The sequence below is a fragment of the Aristolochia californica genome, unplaced genomic scaffold, assembly GCF_029961685.1.
Source record: "Aristolochia californica isolate CCGP_79_NKW_82.1479 unplaced genomic scaffold, dmAriCali1.0.hap1 SCAF_10, whole genome shotgun sequence".
Classification (NCBI taxonomy): domain Eukaryota; kingdom Viridiplantae; phylum Streptophyta; class Magnoliopsida; order Piperales; family Aristolochiaceae; genus Aristolochia; species Aristolochia californica.
In genome coordinates, this window is record NW_027181771.1 from 27,673,447 (window position 1) to 27,689,375 (window position 15,929).

At 37.9% G+C, this 15,929-nt stretch overlaps 1 protein-coding gene across 3 annotated transcripts; it reads right to left on the reverse strand.

Annotated features, from left to right (window-relative positions):
* Positions 1-760: 760 nt before the first annotated feature.
* LOC137941754 (transcription factor AS1) lies at positions 761-4,609 on the reverse strand. 3 transcript variants are annotated; one of them, XM_068787331.1, is made up of 2 exons: positions 4,512-4,609; positions 761-2,096 (listed from the first exon to the last, which is right to left on the reverse strand). In XM_068787331.1, exon 2 carries the CDS (start codon positions 2,049-2,051, stop codon positions 984-986), a length of 1,068 nt encoding a protein of 355 aa, XP_068643432.1. In that variant the 5' UTR covers positions 2,052-2,096; positions 4,512-4,609; the 3' UTR covers positions 761-983. The 3 variants fall into 3 exon arrangements, 2 of the variants coding, with proteins under 2 accessions (XP_068643432.1, XP_068643424.1); XM_068787323.1 differs by lacking the exon at positions 4,512-4,609 and adding an exon at positions 3,852-4,030; XR_011110442.1 differs by lacking the exon at positions 4,512-4,609 and adding an exon at positions 3,825-4,067 and having other exon boundaries at positions 2,078-2,096.
* Between the last annotated feature and the right edge of the window lie 11,320 nt (positions 4,610-15,929).

Consider the following 15,929-nt stretch of genomic DNA (forward strand, 5'->3'; position numbering starts at 1 on the left):
CTCTCAAGCTTCTAACTAATCATAGCTTATACCACTCACTCTTTTAATTACATGATATGCCACTTGAATTTTTTAATATGTTTTATGTATTTTATTGTAAGTTTGTAATAGATGATAGTTATCAAAGTATGGTATTTATTTGAGAAGATATCACTTACTTTTTTTAAAATAAATTAATATTTCAAAATATGTGGCTAACGTTAATATTATAAATTGATATTATAATACATAATTCAGTATGTCACAACGATTATGATACAAAAAAATTAATTATGATTTATTTAATTCTAATAAATTAATGTGTAATATTAGGTATAAAATATTGTACTAGGCTACAAACTTAACATTAATTACTATTATAAAATTGCTATTACATATAAAATGTAACTTAGCATTATGTTATGAAATCATAATTTCAGTTTACTATGCTAAAATAATATTATAATAAATATGTAATAACATAGAATTTGTATAGTATAATAATAATAATTATGAAAATGTCTTAAAAATAAGGAAGAATTAAGTAACTTATACTAAAATTATATGTTAAATGTAGGTAAAGATATTTTATTAAAATTATGAAGAAACTTTATTATAGATTTAATTAAATTTATTTTTTAAAAGGGTGGAGGATTTGATACATTTGTTGGACATCTCAAAGTACTTTTTTTTTTAAAAAGCAATTCTTGAAAATAAAATTAAAAATCATATTATAATATGGAATAAATATTTATAATATACTAAAAAGTATGTCCTAAGTTAGAATAAATTAAAATTACTACATTAATATACTAATTTAGTGAGAGAATTTACCGATAAAACATAAATTACCCCAAACGTCGCGAGACGACTGCAGAAACTAAAAGAGTATGTTTTCAAGTCCAAATTCACCTTTTCAGTTTCAGTCGCGTCACAAGAGAGATTTTTCTCATGGGTACAGTATACATGATAATCGACCGGAGAAACGAAAACGCGACTTCTTTTCACCAGCTCTGCGGCTCTGCAGCTGGCGTCCTGCACCCTATTTGCTCCAGAAACTTGGCTACCTGGAGGTGTTTGGAACTCCACTGTTCCACCAGTTTCTGCTCCTTTGCTTCCGCATTCCTCCTTAAACCAAGGATTTGTTCTTTGTAATCCGCTTCAATTCTCTCCAACGCCATTTTCTGTTCCTCCCTAAGTGCTTTCACTTTCGATTCAATCTCCTCCATCAATTCCTTTCTTTTGGTTGCCTTTTCTGACTCTAATTGCAGCTCCACCCTTCTCAGCCTCCACGCTGTTTCCTTCTTATGTGCCATCCATGCTCGGTGTCCATCTTCCAACTCTCGGAAACATTCCGCTAGCTCCGACGCCATCAACCCATCAACTGATGATATCTGATGATTAAGAGTACCCAATACCAAGTTGCTGTTGTTGTTATCAGACGACGACCTCTCTGGCTGCGGCAGCCATGGCGAAGTTGCAGCTGATGGAACGCTAGAGGGTGAGAGAGTAAGGGTAACTGAAGGAGAGGGGGGTCTGATGGGGTTGGCAGGGCCATTTGAGGAACTGGAAAGCCAGGGAGGAAGCAATGCAGGTGGGTCTGAAGAAAGGAAGCCATTCGAAGTGACCATGAGAGGTGAGTTTGACCGCTGCTTGACAAGCTTCTCAGCGAATGTCTCCAGGATCTGATCGTACTTGTGCTGTTCAGTAGGATCAACGATGGCTTTGTTCTCCTTGAGTTCTTCCCGCAGCTGCCTTTCTTTATAGACTTCCCACCACTTACCAAGCCTCTTGGCAGTTCGACCAGGGACTTCACCAGCAATTCTTTTCCACTTGTTGCCGTGCTTGGCCTGAAGGCGTATTACGAGGCTCTTTTCCTCGTCAGTGAGTGACCCCTTCTTGATGCCCGGCTTCAGGTAGTTCTTCCACCTTTCAAGGCAGGATTTTGCATCTCGGTTGAGGGAAACGTTCATGCGCTGGCATACAAGATGCCACTCACGAGCTCCATATTCCTGAACGTACGCACATAAAACAGCATCCTCTTCAGGTCTCCACCGCTGCCTTTCATTCATTTCCAGGAACACAAACCCATTGCGCCGGGCTATCCATTTTTTTCTCTGTATGGAATAAAAAACTGGAATCTATAACTACTTCAAAATCTAATAAAGCGAATCTCATCAATTTAAATAACAAATAGAAGCTGCTAATTTGGAGTATCTCATTAACATCGAAAATGTTTCACTATTATCCATGCGACTCTGTTCTCACACTAACATGGTAGATTCCTGAAAAGAAATACTCACTTATTGATTGAATGTCCTCACAAAATCAACACCCAAACGCTGAAATCCAGAAGGACATGTTTACGTAATATAGTCCACAATAAACAAATTTTGAGACCATTACCTATATATTCGAGTAGAGAACAGAAACAGAGTCTCATAAGCTCTTCTTCAAAGGCAAGTTTCATAAAATAACATCATTCAAACAAAATCTACACCATGAAATATATGTTTTCCACAAGGATTAATCGGTATGAGTCAAAGCCTCTTACAGGAAGAACATCTACATCTGAGCCATCAACAGGGGAGAGATTGTTGAGTAATTTTTGAAGCAACACAGTCTTAGCAGTAAAAATTTTTAAAGAGTTCAAATTAGAAGGGATCAGTCCAATGTACTAGCAGGACTCATAAACGCATCAGTTGAGATTTGTCAGAAGGTGTACTAGCAAAGGGGTTAGTCCCCTCTAATCATAGAGGAAGGACAAATGATAAGCTCCCATTTACATGGAAAGATGGGTCTCCTTTTATCCTCATATAGGAGGAGGCAAACCCAAGCGTACTAAGCAAATCTGACCCACAACACAAAATAAAATTGTCAGCGAAATGTTCAAGATTTTAACCTGTAAAACATTAATAAATACAGGAACCGACACAGAAAAAGACAACCTTGAAATTACACTTCGACATGACTAGATGCTTGTCATGGATCCCCAAACCCTCTTCCCATGAGCACTTCAAATCTTTCGAAGTCTTTGAGAATGCACTTACAATTGGCATATCTTTTGAGCTGTTTTGCTTACGACTACAGTGTGCAACAAACGCTTATAGGAGATTATTTAAACAGGAAATTTTAATACCCTGTAATTTAAATGATAAATCAGCTAAAAACTCATTGTCCATGATTATCACATACCAGAAATTTGCCCAAGAACAGAAACTCCCAGGGTTTAATGTAACTCACCAATTGAGAAACAAAACACAAGCACAAGACACAAGCAGAACAGGAAAATTGCACAGCTTCGAAAAGAAAAAGAGGAGTTCGAACAAAAGAGGTAAAGGAGATTGGGGATCTACCCTAGCAATGCCTATCAAGATAGACTACCAAAAAAAAAAAAAAACTGCAACTTGAAACGGAATGGGTGAGACTCGACAAATCAATAGGAGAACATTTCGCTGGCAGGCTTACATAGGACCTTCAAAATGTTAAGAGTTAGAAAATTTTACTGAAGTAATACAGGGGTATACTAGATGAAACAGCTTTATAGGAAGACAACTTCAGACACTAGAATCGGTTCCTGTTCTCGATGGGAGTAGAAATGAATTTGTCGAACCGCAGCAGAAAAAGCTAAAAATATAGGAAACATGTAGTACACATCTCCCTCGCACAGTGATATCAATCATCATGAATTTTACTTATAACACATAATGGTCCACCAAAAATTAAACGGATTGTACAACATTCATTTCCCAACCTTGACTCGCACCTCTCCGTGCTATTCCACCAAACACCAATGCAAAAGAGAAAGAGATGGGCAGAGAGAGAGAGAGAGGAAGAAGAAAAACCAGTGCATCTATCGGTAAACAGCTTACGATTATCAACTAGCCTCTCGTGAAGGAGTCACTTCTCGGACGGTGCAACTCGATCTCGAAGTCATCAAAAGAGAGTCGGCGGCCAGACCAGATGGCAAGAGCAAGGGCGGTGAAGAATGCTTCGAGACACGAGAGAGCAGAGGGGAGTTCAGGGATTCGAAGGGTTCTGGACTTCGAGAAAGGGAAGCGGTGCGTGATTTATAAGTGACGAACAGAAAAAAGGTCATCTGACAGCGGCGGAAAAGAAGGGCACGCGACGGGAGCGTCGACATGTCAAGGCCGTGTGTGATGACGTCCAAGTGGAATTTGCTAACGTAAGCCTGAAGGAGACGAAAATAAAGTTGCAGAGATTGTGGAGAGTAAAGCGACGGCATTGATGGCCGAGATAAAAGAGTCCTGTCAGAGGGTGCGTAGCTCGATTTCAGCGCTTAAAATGCGCACCCTCCCTCCGCTGCGTCCTTTCTCCGCCTCTTTTCTCCGTTCTTATTATCACGGCGGACGTTTCAAATTCTCCCCGACGCGTATGTATATATTCGTAATCATCGCCGCCGCAATTGCCAGAGGAGGTATCTCGGTACCGTAACGGCGTTTCGAATATTTTAAAGGAGACGAGGGTAATCAGAAGAGGACGACGTGACTTACGGAGAAAAACCATTTTACCTTGAATCTGCTCGAAGGAACGACAGTACAGGTTAATTCCCATTTTGTCAACGCAGGTCCTCCGCGGCGGAGATCAACGGCGAGTAGTGTCGCCTGACGGTCATCACCGGAGGAGAAGTTGAACAGTTTAAGCGACTCTCCCTACCGAACAGAAAAAAAGAAAAAGACCGCAGTGACTCCTCACACGTCACCACGCATGGCATCATTGGCGGCGCGCCTTCTGAGGGGAGGGATCACAGAGGTGGACCCGAGAAAGGACTATAGTCCGCGTTTCGCGGCGCAAAGAGATGAGTCGATGCGGACTACACATTCCAGATGTCAGCGAGACGTAACGTCGCTTTCCCGAGTCAGACCGGCCCTACCTCCGACGCTAACGTACAAACAAATCGCGGACTCTTTTGCCCATCCAAGCATGGGTGGTGAGGTCATATCGGGGGTGGGGTATTAGAGGAAAAGAACCGAGACATGACGTATCGGATGTCTGCTTTATAAAATTGAGGGGGAAGATTCGAGTGTCTCAAAAAGCTAAAGCCGGGGGTGGAGCCCTAAATCCTAATGATTCGGTTTTGAACAAAGCAAGTGAACATCGGGATCGGTGTGAGGCCTAAATCCTTCGCTGTTCGCTTGTCAAAGCCAAAGTCTGTTTGGGGAAGAAGCGAGCCTTCCACTCGGGACAGCGCCCTTTTTTGGGAGTTTAGACTGGTGAGAAAAACACCTCTTTAGCGATTCGTGGAAAGTGGAAACCACAAACGAAGGTTGCCCTTCTCGGAATTCTGTTGTACATAGGCTTCATTATTTCAGTAGTTATTTTTTTATTCTTATTTTTATTAAATATCTCAATTTTTCTTTTTTTACAGTTAATTAATTTTTAATATTTTTATTTTTTATTTATTTACATAATTTTATCTTATTCAATAAAAACTAATAAAATTTACTCTATTTTTCGTTATTTGGTTCTGATTTTTATTTTCTATTTCTGTTCTTATTTATTTAATCTATTTTAATCTAATTTTAGTCTTATTTTAATTTTATATTTTATTTGGAAAATTCTTTATAAATATTTTTAATTTATTTTCTATTTAGTTTCTCTTTTTTCTATTTTTGTGTTAAATACTTAAACATTTTTTTTGTTTTAAACTATTTTACATTCTTTTTAATTAGTTATTCAAAAAACCTATTAATTTATCTTTTGCTTAATTATGTGTTTGTAATCTTCCCTTAAGTGTTTTTCAAAGCTATCTTCAATGCAGGGCTTTACAATTAAAGTGATTATTTCATTATCTTAATAAAAGTTAATTTTTCTTCTTTCCTACATCTCGCTCTTATCTAAAATTTTCTACCAAATATGTAAATAGATAAAAAAATTCAACTAAGTAGTAAAATAGGAAATTCTATTGAGATGACAAGGGGGCATATCTAATGAAAAACAATACACAAAATTGGGAGCACAAGAGGGCAGGAGTAGGATAGTTTGTCTGTATTTACTCAAATACAAATTTTTTATAAGTAATTACTCAAATAAAATACATATATTATTAATTAGGTGACGTATCCTTTTTTTTTTTTTGTAATTGTTAGAAGATGGGCTCAAGCTTACACACGTCCAAGAAAAGTGGCATGATAGTAAATAAGAAGTTATCTCATAAGGATGACACAAAAGGTATAATTAGTCAAGGAAGACATGTCTATTTATGTCTTTTTTATGTAAAATTTGTAGTCTTAAGAGTATTATATACATTGTAACATCCTCTTAAAAATCATAAATAAAAGTCCCTCTTAAGAGCATCAAACTCTCTTCTCTTTTCTCAATTTATTCAAGCTCTCTTATCCTAAAGGTTGTCTCTCTCTCTCTCTCTCTCTCTCTCTCTCTCTCTCCCTTTTCTCATCTCTCGTTGCCTTCTCTTCCCTTCTTCTCTTATTTTTTTTTCTTCTCCTCTCCTTTTCTTACTTTGTTTGAGGTTCTAATCATAGGATCCTAAATTCAACATGGTATCAGAGCATTAAATTTAATGCTAAATAAGAAGACAATTTACATGAGTATTTGGGAAGATTCAGATACCTCATTTAAGAATGGAAGCCAACCCAGCCTAACTCCACCAATGTCTCTGTTCAAGACAAGCAAAAAGAAGCCTTAACAACAACTATCTGTTTAACAAATATTAAGGTTTATCTTGAGGTTGCTAAAATCCAACTCCTGAGCTCCTCTTCTATTCCAAAATTTGATGATGTATGGGCTAATTTACTCAAAATTCCAGATTCTTCTCCCACCTCTCCTAATGAAGTATCATCAACCATGTACTTTGGTAATAGGGGTACATCTTATACCAACTGAGGTTGTGGCAGAAGTTATAGAGGAGGCCAAGGAAGAGGTGGAAGGCCTGGTCCACCTAGGACAGATAACCAGGGATGCACTCACTGTGGGAGGTTCAACCATACTATAGAAAATTATAGAAAACTCCATGGAAAGCCCGAATGGTCCATTGCTAATCAGACCTATGCAACAACAAAAAGGAGGACAAGTTTGCACCGCAATTAGACAAAAACACCCTCACCGATGATGAGTATGAACTATTCCAGAAAATGAAAAGTCTAATGGTATCTCCTCCAACATCTTCCACCACTGCTACTGCAACCATTGCTTCAGGTATGCTTTCTACCACTACCTCCTTTTTATCCTAGATTATTGACTCAGGAGCCTCAAAGCATCTTACAAGTAAGAAAGGTCTACTACATTCTTTATCTCCATGCCTCTTATATAAATTTGTTACTATAACTGATGGATCCCAAACCAAAGTTCTCTAGAAAGGATCCACTTTTGTTACACCATCACTTTTACACAAAGATATCCTCTTTGTTCCAACTTTTCCTTTAACCCATTGTTTGTCAGTCAACTTATTAAACATTTTAATTCCTTCATCACCTTCTCACCCTTTTCTTTTGTGTTTCATGATCTAACGACAAATCGAATGATTGGTGGAGGTTGTGAACAAGAGGGGCTTTACTACCTAGACTTGCCTAAAATAAATGTAATCTCAACCAAGCAAACTGAGGTAAGATTATGGCATAATCGATTGAGATACCCCTCATCACCATCTCTTCAACATCTCTTTCCAGCATTTAAAAAATTGTCAGCTTTGAACTATGTAGTGTGTCAACTAAGCAAATATTAGAGGACCACATAGTCTCCTTAGACTGAACTTATAGGTGTTGCTCCTTTTTTCTTGATCCACGTTGATGTATGCGAACCCTCGAGTGTTTCAAATATTGCAGAATTAAGTACTTTATCACTTTTATTGATGATTTTACTCGTATCACATGGATATTCCTCTTTAAAGAGAGATGGAATTTTATCCATTTTTAAGTCCTTCCAAGCTATGGTGGCCACTCAATTTGGTAAGAAAATAAAAATATTTCACTCTGATAATGGCAAAAAGTTTCTCTCTAGTGATCTTGACTATTTTTTTTCATGAAAATGGCATTATCCATCAAACATCTTGTGTCTACACCCCTCAAACGGTGTAACCGAACGAAAGAACCGACATTTCCTTGAGGTAGCAAGCGGCTTACTATACTCCATGAAAGTACCATACTTCTACTGGCCACATGCCATACTTATTGCGTGCTTTCTCATTAATGGGCTACCCTCATCCATCCTTGATCATAAATTCCCATACTCTTTACTGTTTCCAAATGATGAACTTTTTCGCTTCCTTTACGAGTCTTCGGGTGTATATGTTTTGTTAATGTTACATCACCTTAGAGAAGTAAACTTAATCTAAAATCTATCAAGTTTATCTTCTTAGGATACTCTCGCACATAGAAGGGTTATGTTTGTTATAATCCTACTCTTTGAAGGCTACCTGTGTTTAGGGATGTGACCTTCTTTGAAGACACTTCATACTACTCGGCCAAAAATGCCTCTCCTTTGCACAAACCTCTCCTCGACCAGTTGTGCCCCATGCTGCGGAGACTCTTCAACCCCTTGAAGCATTAACTGATATCACAACTACAGAGTTTACTAATCCTGCCGAGGTAAGTCCATCTCCACCTACTCTTGTTCTATTTAGAGCATAATATGATACTCGACCTATCTCCTTAAGGAAAGAACCTAGGACTTGTACTAGGCCCTCTACTTCCCACCCCATATCTAATTTTGTGTCTCACTATCGTTTGTCTTCTTCATGTTGTCAACTTCTTGCATCTATCTCTTCCATCTCTATACCATAGTATGAGAATTAGACATGGGCTCAAGAAACCCATTGGTTGTAAGTGGGTATATACCGTTAAACATAATCCAAATGGATCAGTTGCTCGCCTTAAGGCACACCTCGTTGCCAAAGGCTATACTTGGTGCTATGAAATCTATCATGAAGAAACATTCTCTCTGGTGGCCAAATTAAACTCGGTACGCATATTGTTATCCTTTCTTGCTAATTCCTCTTGGTTGGTATATCAGCTTGATGTAAACCATATTTTATTGAATGAGGATATTAAAGAATAAATATATATGCAACAACCACCTGGATTTGTGGTTGAGGGGGAGCGATATGCAAATTGAGAAAATCTCTATATGGTCTGAAACAATCTCCTTGTGCATGGTTTGATAAATTTAGTCAAACACTGATACGGGTTGGATTTCACCGATGTTCAGTAAATCACTCCATATTTATTAAAGATACTCTCAAAGGGAAAGTACTTCTAGCAGTCTATGTAAATGTTATTGTCTTAACTAGCTATGATTTTGATGGCATTCAAGAGGCCAAAAACAAGATATGTGAAAAGTTCAAGACAAAAGACCTTGAACTACTTACATACTTTCTAGGATATTAAGGTGTTACAGTCCAAACATGGGGTTATACTATATCAGAGAAAATATGTTTTTGATCTACTTGAGGAGATGAGAATAATGGAGTGTAGACCATCAAGTACCCCCATGGATTTAAATACCAAGTTATTTGCAAGCTCTAGAGAAGATGTGGATATCAGAAAATATTAAATACTTGTGGGAAAACTTATTTACCTTTGTGTAACAAGACCGGATGTCATATGCAGTAAGTGTAGTAAGTCAATACATATACAAACCACAACTCATTCATTGACAAACTTTGGAAAGAATATTAAGATATTTGAAAGGAGATCCAGGAAGAGAGTTTATCTATACAAACCTTGGTCACTTCAACATAGAAGGGTTCTCAGATGCAGATTGGGCCGGATCCCCGGATGATAAAAAATCCACCTCTGGGTACTATACAATGGTTAGAGGAATCTTGGTTATATAGAGAAGCAAGAAGAAAATGTGGTTGCAAGGTCCAGATGATTGAACAACAATCTATATCACTTCAAATCCGGTTTTCCATGAAAAAACTAAACACATTGAGGGAGGCTGCCACTTTATACGAGAAAAATTTCAAACCGGCATATTATCTCTCAGACATATCTTATCACATGGACAAATTGCAGACTTCCTCACAAAGCCAATCACTCACAAAATCCTATCCACTATATACAACAAGTTGGACATTTATGATGTTTTCTCACCCCAGCTTGAGGGGGAGTGTTAGAATATGGGCTCAAGTTCACACGAGTATGGAAAAGTCCACACGTCTAGAAGAGGTGACATGATGGTAAATAAGAAGTTATCTCATAGAGATGGCATAAGGGTGTAATTAGTACGAGAAAACATATCTACTTATGTTTTTTCTTATATAAATCTTGTAGCCTAAGACAGAGCTTCAAATTCTCTCTTCTTCTCTCAATTCATCCAAGTTATCTCTTGGCTAGGGGTGGCTTCGAACCGAGTTGGCTCGAGCTCGGCTTGGTTCGATTCGGTATACCTGGATCTCAAACAGAGTTCGAGATCCAGCTACGGCTCATTTGAGTTAACAAGCCGAGCTCGACCGAATCAAGGTTCGGCTTGAAAGCTTGCGAGCCGGCTCTTTAACTGGCTCATGAGTCGCGGGTGTCCCCCCCCACCCCTCCTGTGTGAAAATGATTTCACACGTGTGAAAGTCACACGTGCGAGATCATAAACAAGTAAAACAAAAAGAACTCTTTGTCCCTTTCTCATGGTTCTTGAGGAAATTGAAAAGACATTTTAGTAGAAATATGTTTCTGGAGACTATTACTAGTTTTTTCAATAAATGTTGAAAATAAATTTATAGTAGAAATATAGGGACTCTTAGTGCCTCATATTTTTTTGGAAACATTTTCTAATTAGAAATTATTATTAAAAAATTATATCATTTTCTAAGTAAGATTTTCTTGCCAATATGGGCTAGAAAACAGTATAAAATTTTTTTGAATAAATATTTGATAGTTGATGCTATAATACTTTTAGCATGAGGCAATTTTCATAACAATTTTATGTTTGACATTTTATTTGATTAAAAATTTATCGATAAGTATAGTAATATATTAGATTGATTATTATTTTTTATTTATTTGCCTAGAAGAGGCAATAAGAGGTCCATTTAACTTTCCTAATAAAATTTAAAAATATTTCTTGTAATTTTCTAGTAAGTCTCTAAAAGTAATAGGATTTTATTTAAAGTTTTTTTTTGAAAATATGTATCCTAGGAAAAACATTTCTAGTTTTTCATATAATATAAATTTTCAATCAAATGCACAAAGGAGGCCATGGTAAATTTATGGCCAAATTAAAAAATTAAAAAATAAGCTAGACAACATTTGGGGTAAAAAAGATTAATATTGGTGGGTTCTAATCCATTATCGAGATTCAATCCCGAACCTCCCCTATCATTCTCTTTTTAAAAATGTATGCATTATTTTATAGATAATTTTTTTGACATATATTTTATGTAGAGTATTAAATGTAGGTTAACCTTGAACTCGGCTAAAGCTCGAGCTCGAACTCGGTTAAAATTATTAGGCTCGAGCTCGATTACAATTTTAGGCTCGAGGCTAGGTTAACTAGAGCTTGAGTTAGAAATCTTTAAATCAAGCTCGGCTTGAATATAGGAAGGTTCAGACTCAACTGGATTCGATGCCACCCTTATGCCCAATTTTATGTAGAGGTCATGCCAAATTTTATGTAAAATATATGTATAATTTTATATACAATTTAATTGATATATATTTTTTGAAAAGTTTTAGATGCATAATGGAGCTCGAACTCGAGACATGTAATTTTTTAAAAATTTTAAATGAATGTTGAAGGAACTCGGCTTGAACTTAGTTAAAATTATTGAGCTTGAGGTCGATAACAAATTTAGGCTCGAGGCTAGGTTCTACTCGGCTCGATGCCACCCCTTTTGGTGAAAAGGCTTCCAAAATTTAAGAGTAATTACATTTTGCGCTGGGTTGTTATCTAATACGGATAGTAAGGAACGAGGTTTGAGTTTTTGCTCGAATCAAAATTGAGAAAAATAAAACGGGATTGGCCAACCATAAATGGGTTCAAATGGGACGCGAAAATTTGCAAGTGGGAGTGGAAATCGAGATTCAGTGACTTATCGTAAGCATTAAATCTCTGCTTAAATTGTTTATCTGTGTTCGTTCCTCTGTTAGCCATGCCCAATCTCTGCTTCACTCAGGTAAGCCTTCTCCTCTCTTTTCTTTTTATCTTCTTTTCTTCCTATTCTTCCTATTTTCTGATTTTTTTCGTTTCTAACTTTCGGTTTTCAGTGCTCTTTCGTTTCGCATTTAGTTCAGTTCTTCCCTCAAGTAAGTCATCTCCTTTGATCAAAGGTTACATCTCCCAAATTTCTTCGTCAGGGGCGAACCTTGCATGCCAAAAGAGTAATGATGGCTCAAAATGTCTGGATATAGCTTCAGCGCGATGCGTGTTCGACGAAATGCCTCATACGGATAGATGTCTGACCTTACCCAAGTTGCTTGGACTGAATTGATCGACAAGTTTGCAAGGAGTGGAGACACTGCAACAGCAACTTTGCAACAGAAATTCTAAGCACATTACATGCTTAACATGATTTTCTTCTCATTTTTCTTCATCTCATGCCACCGATGACGTATGACGTAAATCCATCGATTTGTTGTTGGAGTTGGAGCTCACGACAAAGAATCCAGTTTGGTCTTCTGTTATTTGATGGAAACTTAATCTTTTTACACAGGCTTTACGTGTTTGCAACTCAAGTTGGACGAAGGAAATTGAAGGCTGGATAATAGGGGGATCAACTGACTATATTTCAAGTACTGGAGTCAGATACATGAAATTTCAACGTGACTTGGTGGACAAGATAAGCCACATTACAGAGAATTTCAATCATTGCCAAAGAAATTTTGAACATTTACATGTTTAACATGATTTTCATTTCGTTCTTCCTCATCTCGTGAAGATGTGGCATGAGAAAAAATTTCGTCTTCATTTCCATTTCCGAAATCAAAATGAAGAAATCCCATAAAATAACTCACTAGAATTTTTTGAAGTATGATTCTCATGTAGAGATATGCACTAATCTATTGTTGGAGTTGTAAGGAAAAAACTACTTAGCTACATAACTCCCGAAGTTACCGACCGTGGCACCGGTCGGTTCCCTCTTTTTTACTCAGCCATTACGGCTGTTAAGCACATAACGTGCTTGAGGAACTTGCCGGAGAAAGATCGCCTGAAATCGCCTTCGTCGAGTCGCTCCAAGTGTCTCTCAGTTCGAATTTAGTGGCTCCGAATTCGAATCTCTCAACCTCTGGAGGAGCATTGTATTTATAGCTGAAGATTTTTCAGCTCTTCCACCTTTACCCTTGATTGAAAGGTGTGTGTTTAAAAACAAAGGGTAACTTTTGTCTTTTTGGCAGTCTTTTTTGCCCTTGCATTATTACCTTTCGGCGTCGAAAGCAGGGGTAGAAATGTCGTTTCTGCTTGTGACATCATGATGATGACGTGCAGGAATCTTTTTTAGCCATCTTTGTTGACTTGATGTAGCCGTCATTGATAACATTTGTAGCCGCCTTTGCGGACTTTTGAGCCGCCTTTGCTGACTTTGTTTTTCGTCGTGGGCCTAGTCTGCTGACTTGGCTGCTGACTAGTCTGTTGACGTGGCTGCTGACTGCTCATTCGGACAACTGCCTTTCTGTGCACAATTTACAGGTGTGCTCCTTCGGAAAAGTCTTCTGGGCCATCTGGCAGAAGCTTTCCTTTGTTGTATTGCTGAAGGGGATGTTTCCTCCGAGGAGTTTCTTCAGCGTAGCTTCGAGACTGGTCTGGATGGATGCCAGAGTCTCTTTATAGCTTTTCGAGACGATCGTCAGTGGGATGGAGATCTTGTAGACGAAACTTCTCTTTTTCTGAATCAGCTATTGTATGAGCTGTATCAGCTTCTTGAGCCCGTGGATACACCTGGTTGGCCAGACTGCTTCTGGGCAAGGTTTGGCTTTTGGAACATGTCTGGGATCATATTCCATATTTGCGTCACCTTCTTTGATGCCTTCAATAGTCACGACAGAAATACTTGGAAACATCTTTGTGTCAGTAACAATTTCAGCAATACAGGAAATGAAATGAAGTCGAATTCCTTTACTCTTGGTTATGGAGATGAAACTTTTGCAAGCCTCCATAATTTCCTTTGGCATTTTCTCCAATACAGATAAGTCGGTGGAGGGCAATACCATCTGTTTTATGAATCCATATGCATAAAGCATGGATGCATATTTTGAGTCTATTTCATGACTCAGCTTCACTTGATTCCAACTGTTGCTGGGCTCAGTGGTGAAGAAGGGAGTGTTCATCCCTTGTCCAATTTGTTCATTCCATCTCTGGAATTGAATAGTATGATCGGATTCGATCTTTGAACGAACACTGTCCACCTTTTGAGGGTGTAGCGAGGGTTCCTCAGACATAATGTCCGAAAGTTTTAAAGGTTTAAATTTCTTTAAAAACTCAAACTCATTAAAACTAGTTTTATCTGGTTTATTTAGGCTTTTCAACCTTGTAAACTCAGACGGGGTAACCAATTTTGTCTTGAATGATTTCTCATTACTACACAAGTCCATTTCCATCTGGGATGGATCCGTTAAGACTTCCTTTTCAGCTCTAGACTGACAGGTAGAAGTCCCTGATTCCGATTTCAACGAAATCGTTAAGGTTTCCTTTCCAGCTCTTGACTGGCAAGTAGAAATCCCTGATTCCCCTATCTTCAGAGAAGATTGGGTTGTGATTTCCTTCTCATGCCTGGCATGACCGGTAGAAATCCCGGGTCGACCTGTGTTTATCAAAACACTAAAGTCATCCGTCTGCTGATTAGCCGACGTTGTGGCTTCCTTTTCTCGCGATGAAGATCCGGTAGAAGTCCCGGAGGAGCTTGACATTTCATGCCGTTGAGTGAGTTCTTTTAACTCTTCGGTTAATTCTTTAACCTTGAGTTGTAAGACTTCTCCACTTAACCCATAACGGGCACAATTCTCATGAATGTCTCCTCGTTCTGAGAGAACTAAAAGACTGTCGAATAGTGACTGTAGGGTTGAGAGCAATACCATGAGTGTGGCAATTGCTACTGCTAGGTCCGTCAGGGTGCTGCTGAGGGGATCCAATTTACCTATCTGTAACACCAGAAAATTCTCGAGTGGTAAGAGTATCAGGTTAATTATAAAGTTCTCTATAATGCATGATGCAGGAGTAGAGAAAGTAATTTATGACAATAGTGGGACATAAATCACCACGTTGGCTGCCATATGTATGACGGGAAGGCAAAAGCATAACCGAATATTAGGCAAAGGTTGTGCCTGAAGAGTCACTCATATTTTCTGAGTTTTTCGAGGAGGAAGACTCAGTTTCGAGATGAAGTTCATATACTTCATCTTCCGACTGGATGTCATCGTAATGGATGAGTTCCAATCCATTTTCTTCGGCTAGTAACATGTACGTACTATACTGCCGTTGTTGTTTCTCATTTGGATAATCGCTGGCGAAATGTCCTTCTTTCTGGCATATCCAGCATTTGCATTTGCTTGGGGTTTTCCCCTTTGGACAGTATGCATTTGACCCTTTACTGGATGTGGTGGGGCCAGAATTTGTTCTTTTCTTAAAGTATCTCTTTTTAGGAGTATACCTTGTTGTAGAACTTTTTTGTATCCTAAATTTTTTCTGTTGAAATTTCTTAGGATATTTTCGTTACTTATGGGAGGTGGTTTTGCAACCATAAGCTCCTACATTTTTGTTTTGGTTTGAACAACATAATGTTTGTTTATTTGCCTTACTACTTTTCTTTTGTAGTTGTTGGGCTTCACAAAGATTTGCCAACATGTCTTGTACAAATCTATGTCTTCTTCCTAAAGTATCAATGTTTAGGAATATATCCATGGTTAATGTACCATGCTCTGGGTTGTTTTGCCAATATTTTGTAATGTAGTCTTTTTCTGCTACATGTGCAAATGGTTCTGGCAATTTTGCATAAAAGATAGACAGATAAGGTTTCTGATCTTCTTTTTTCAGTTTATAGAAGTAAC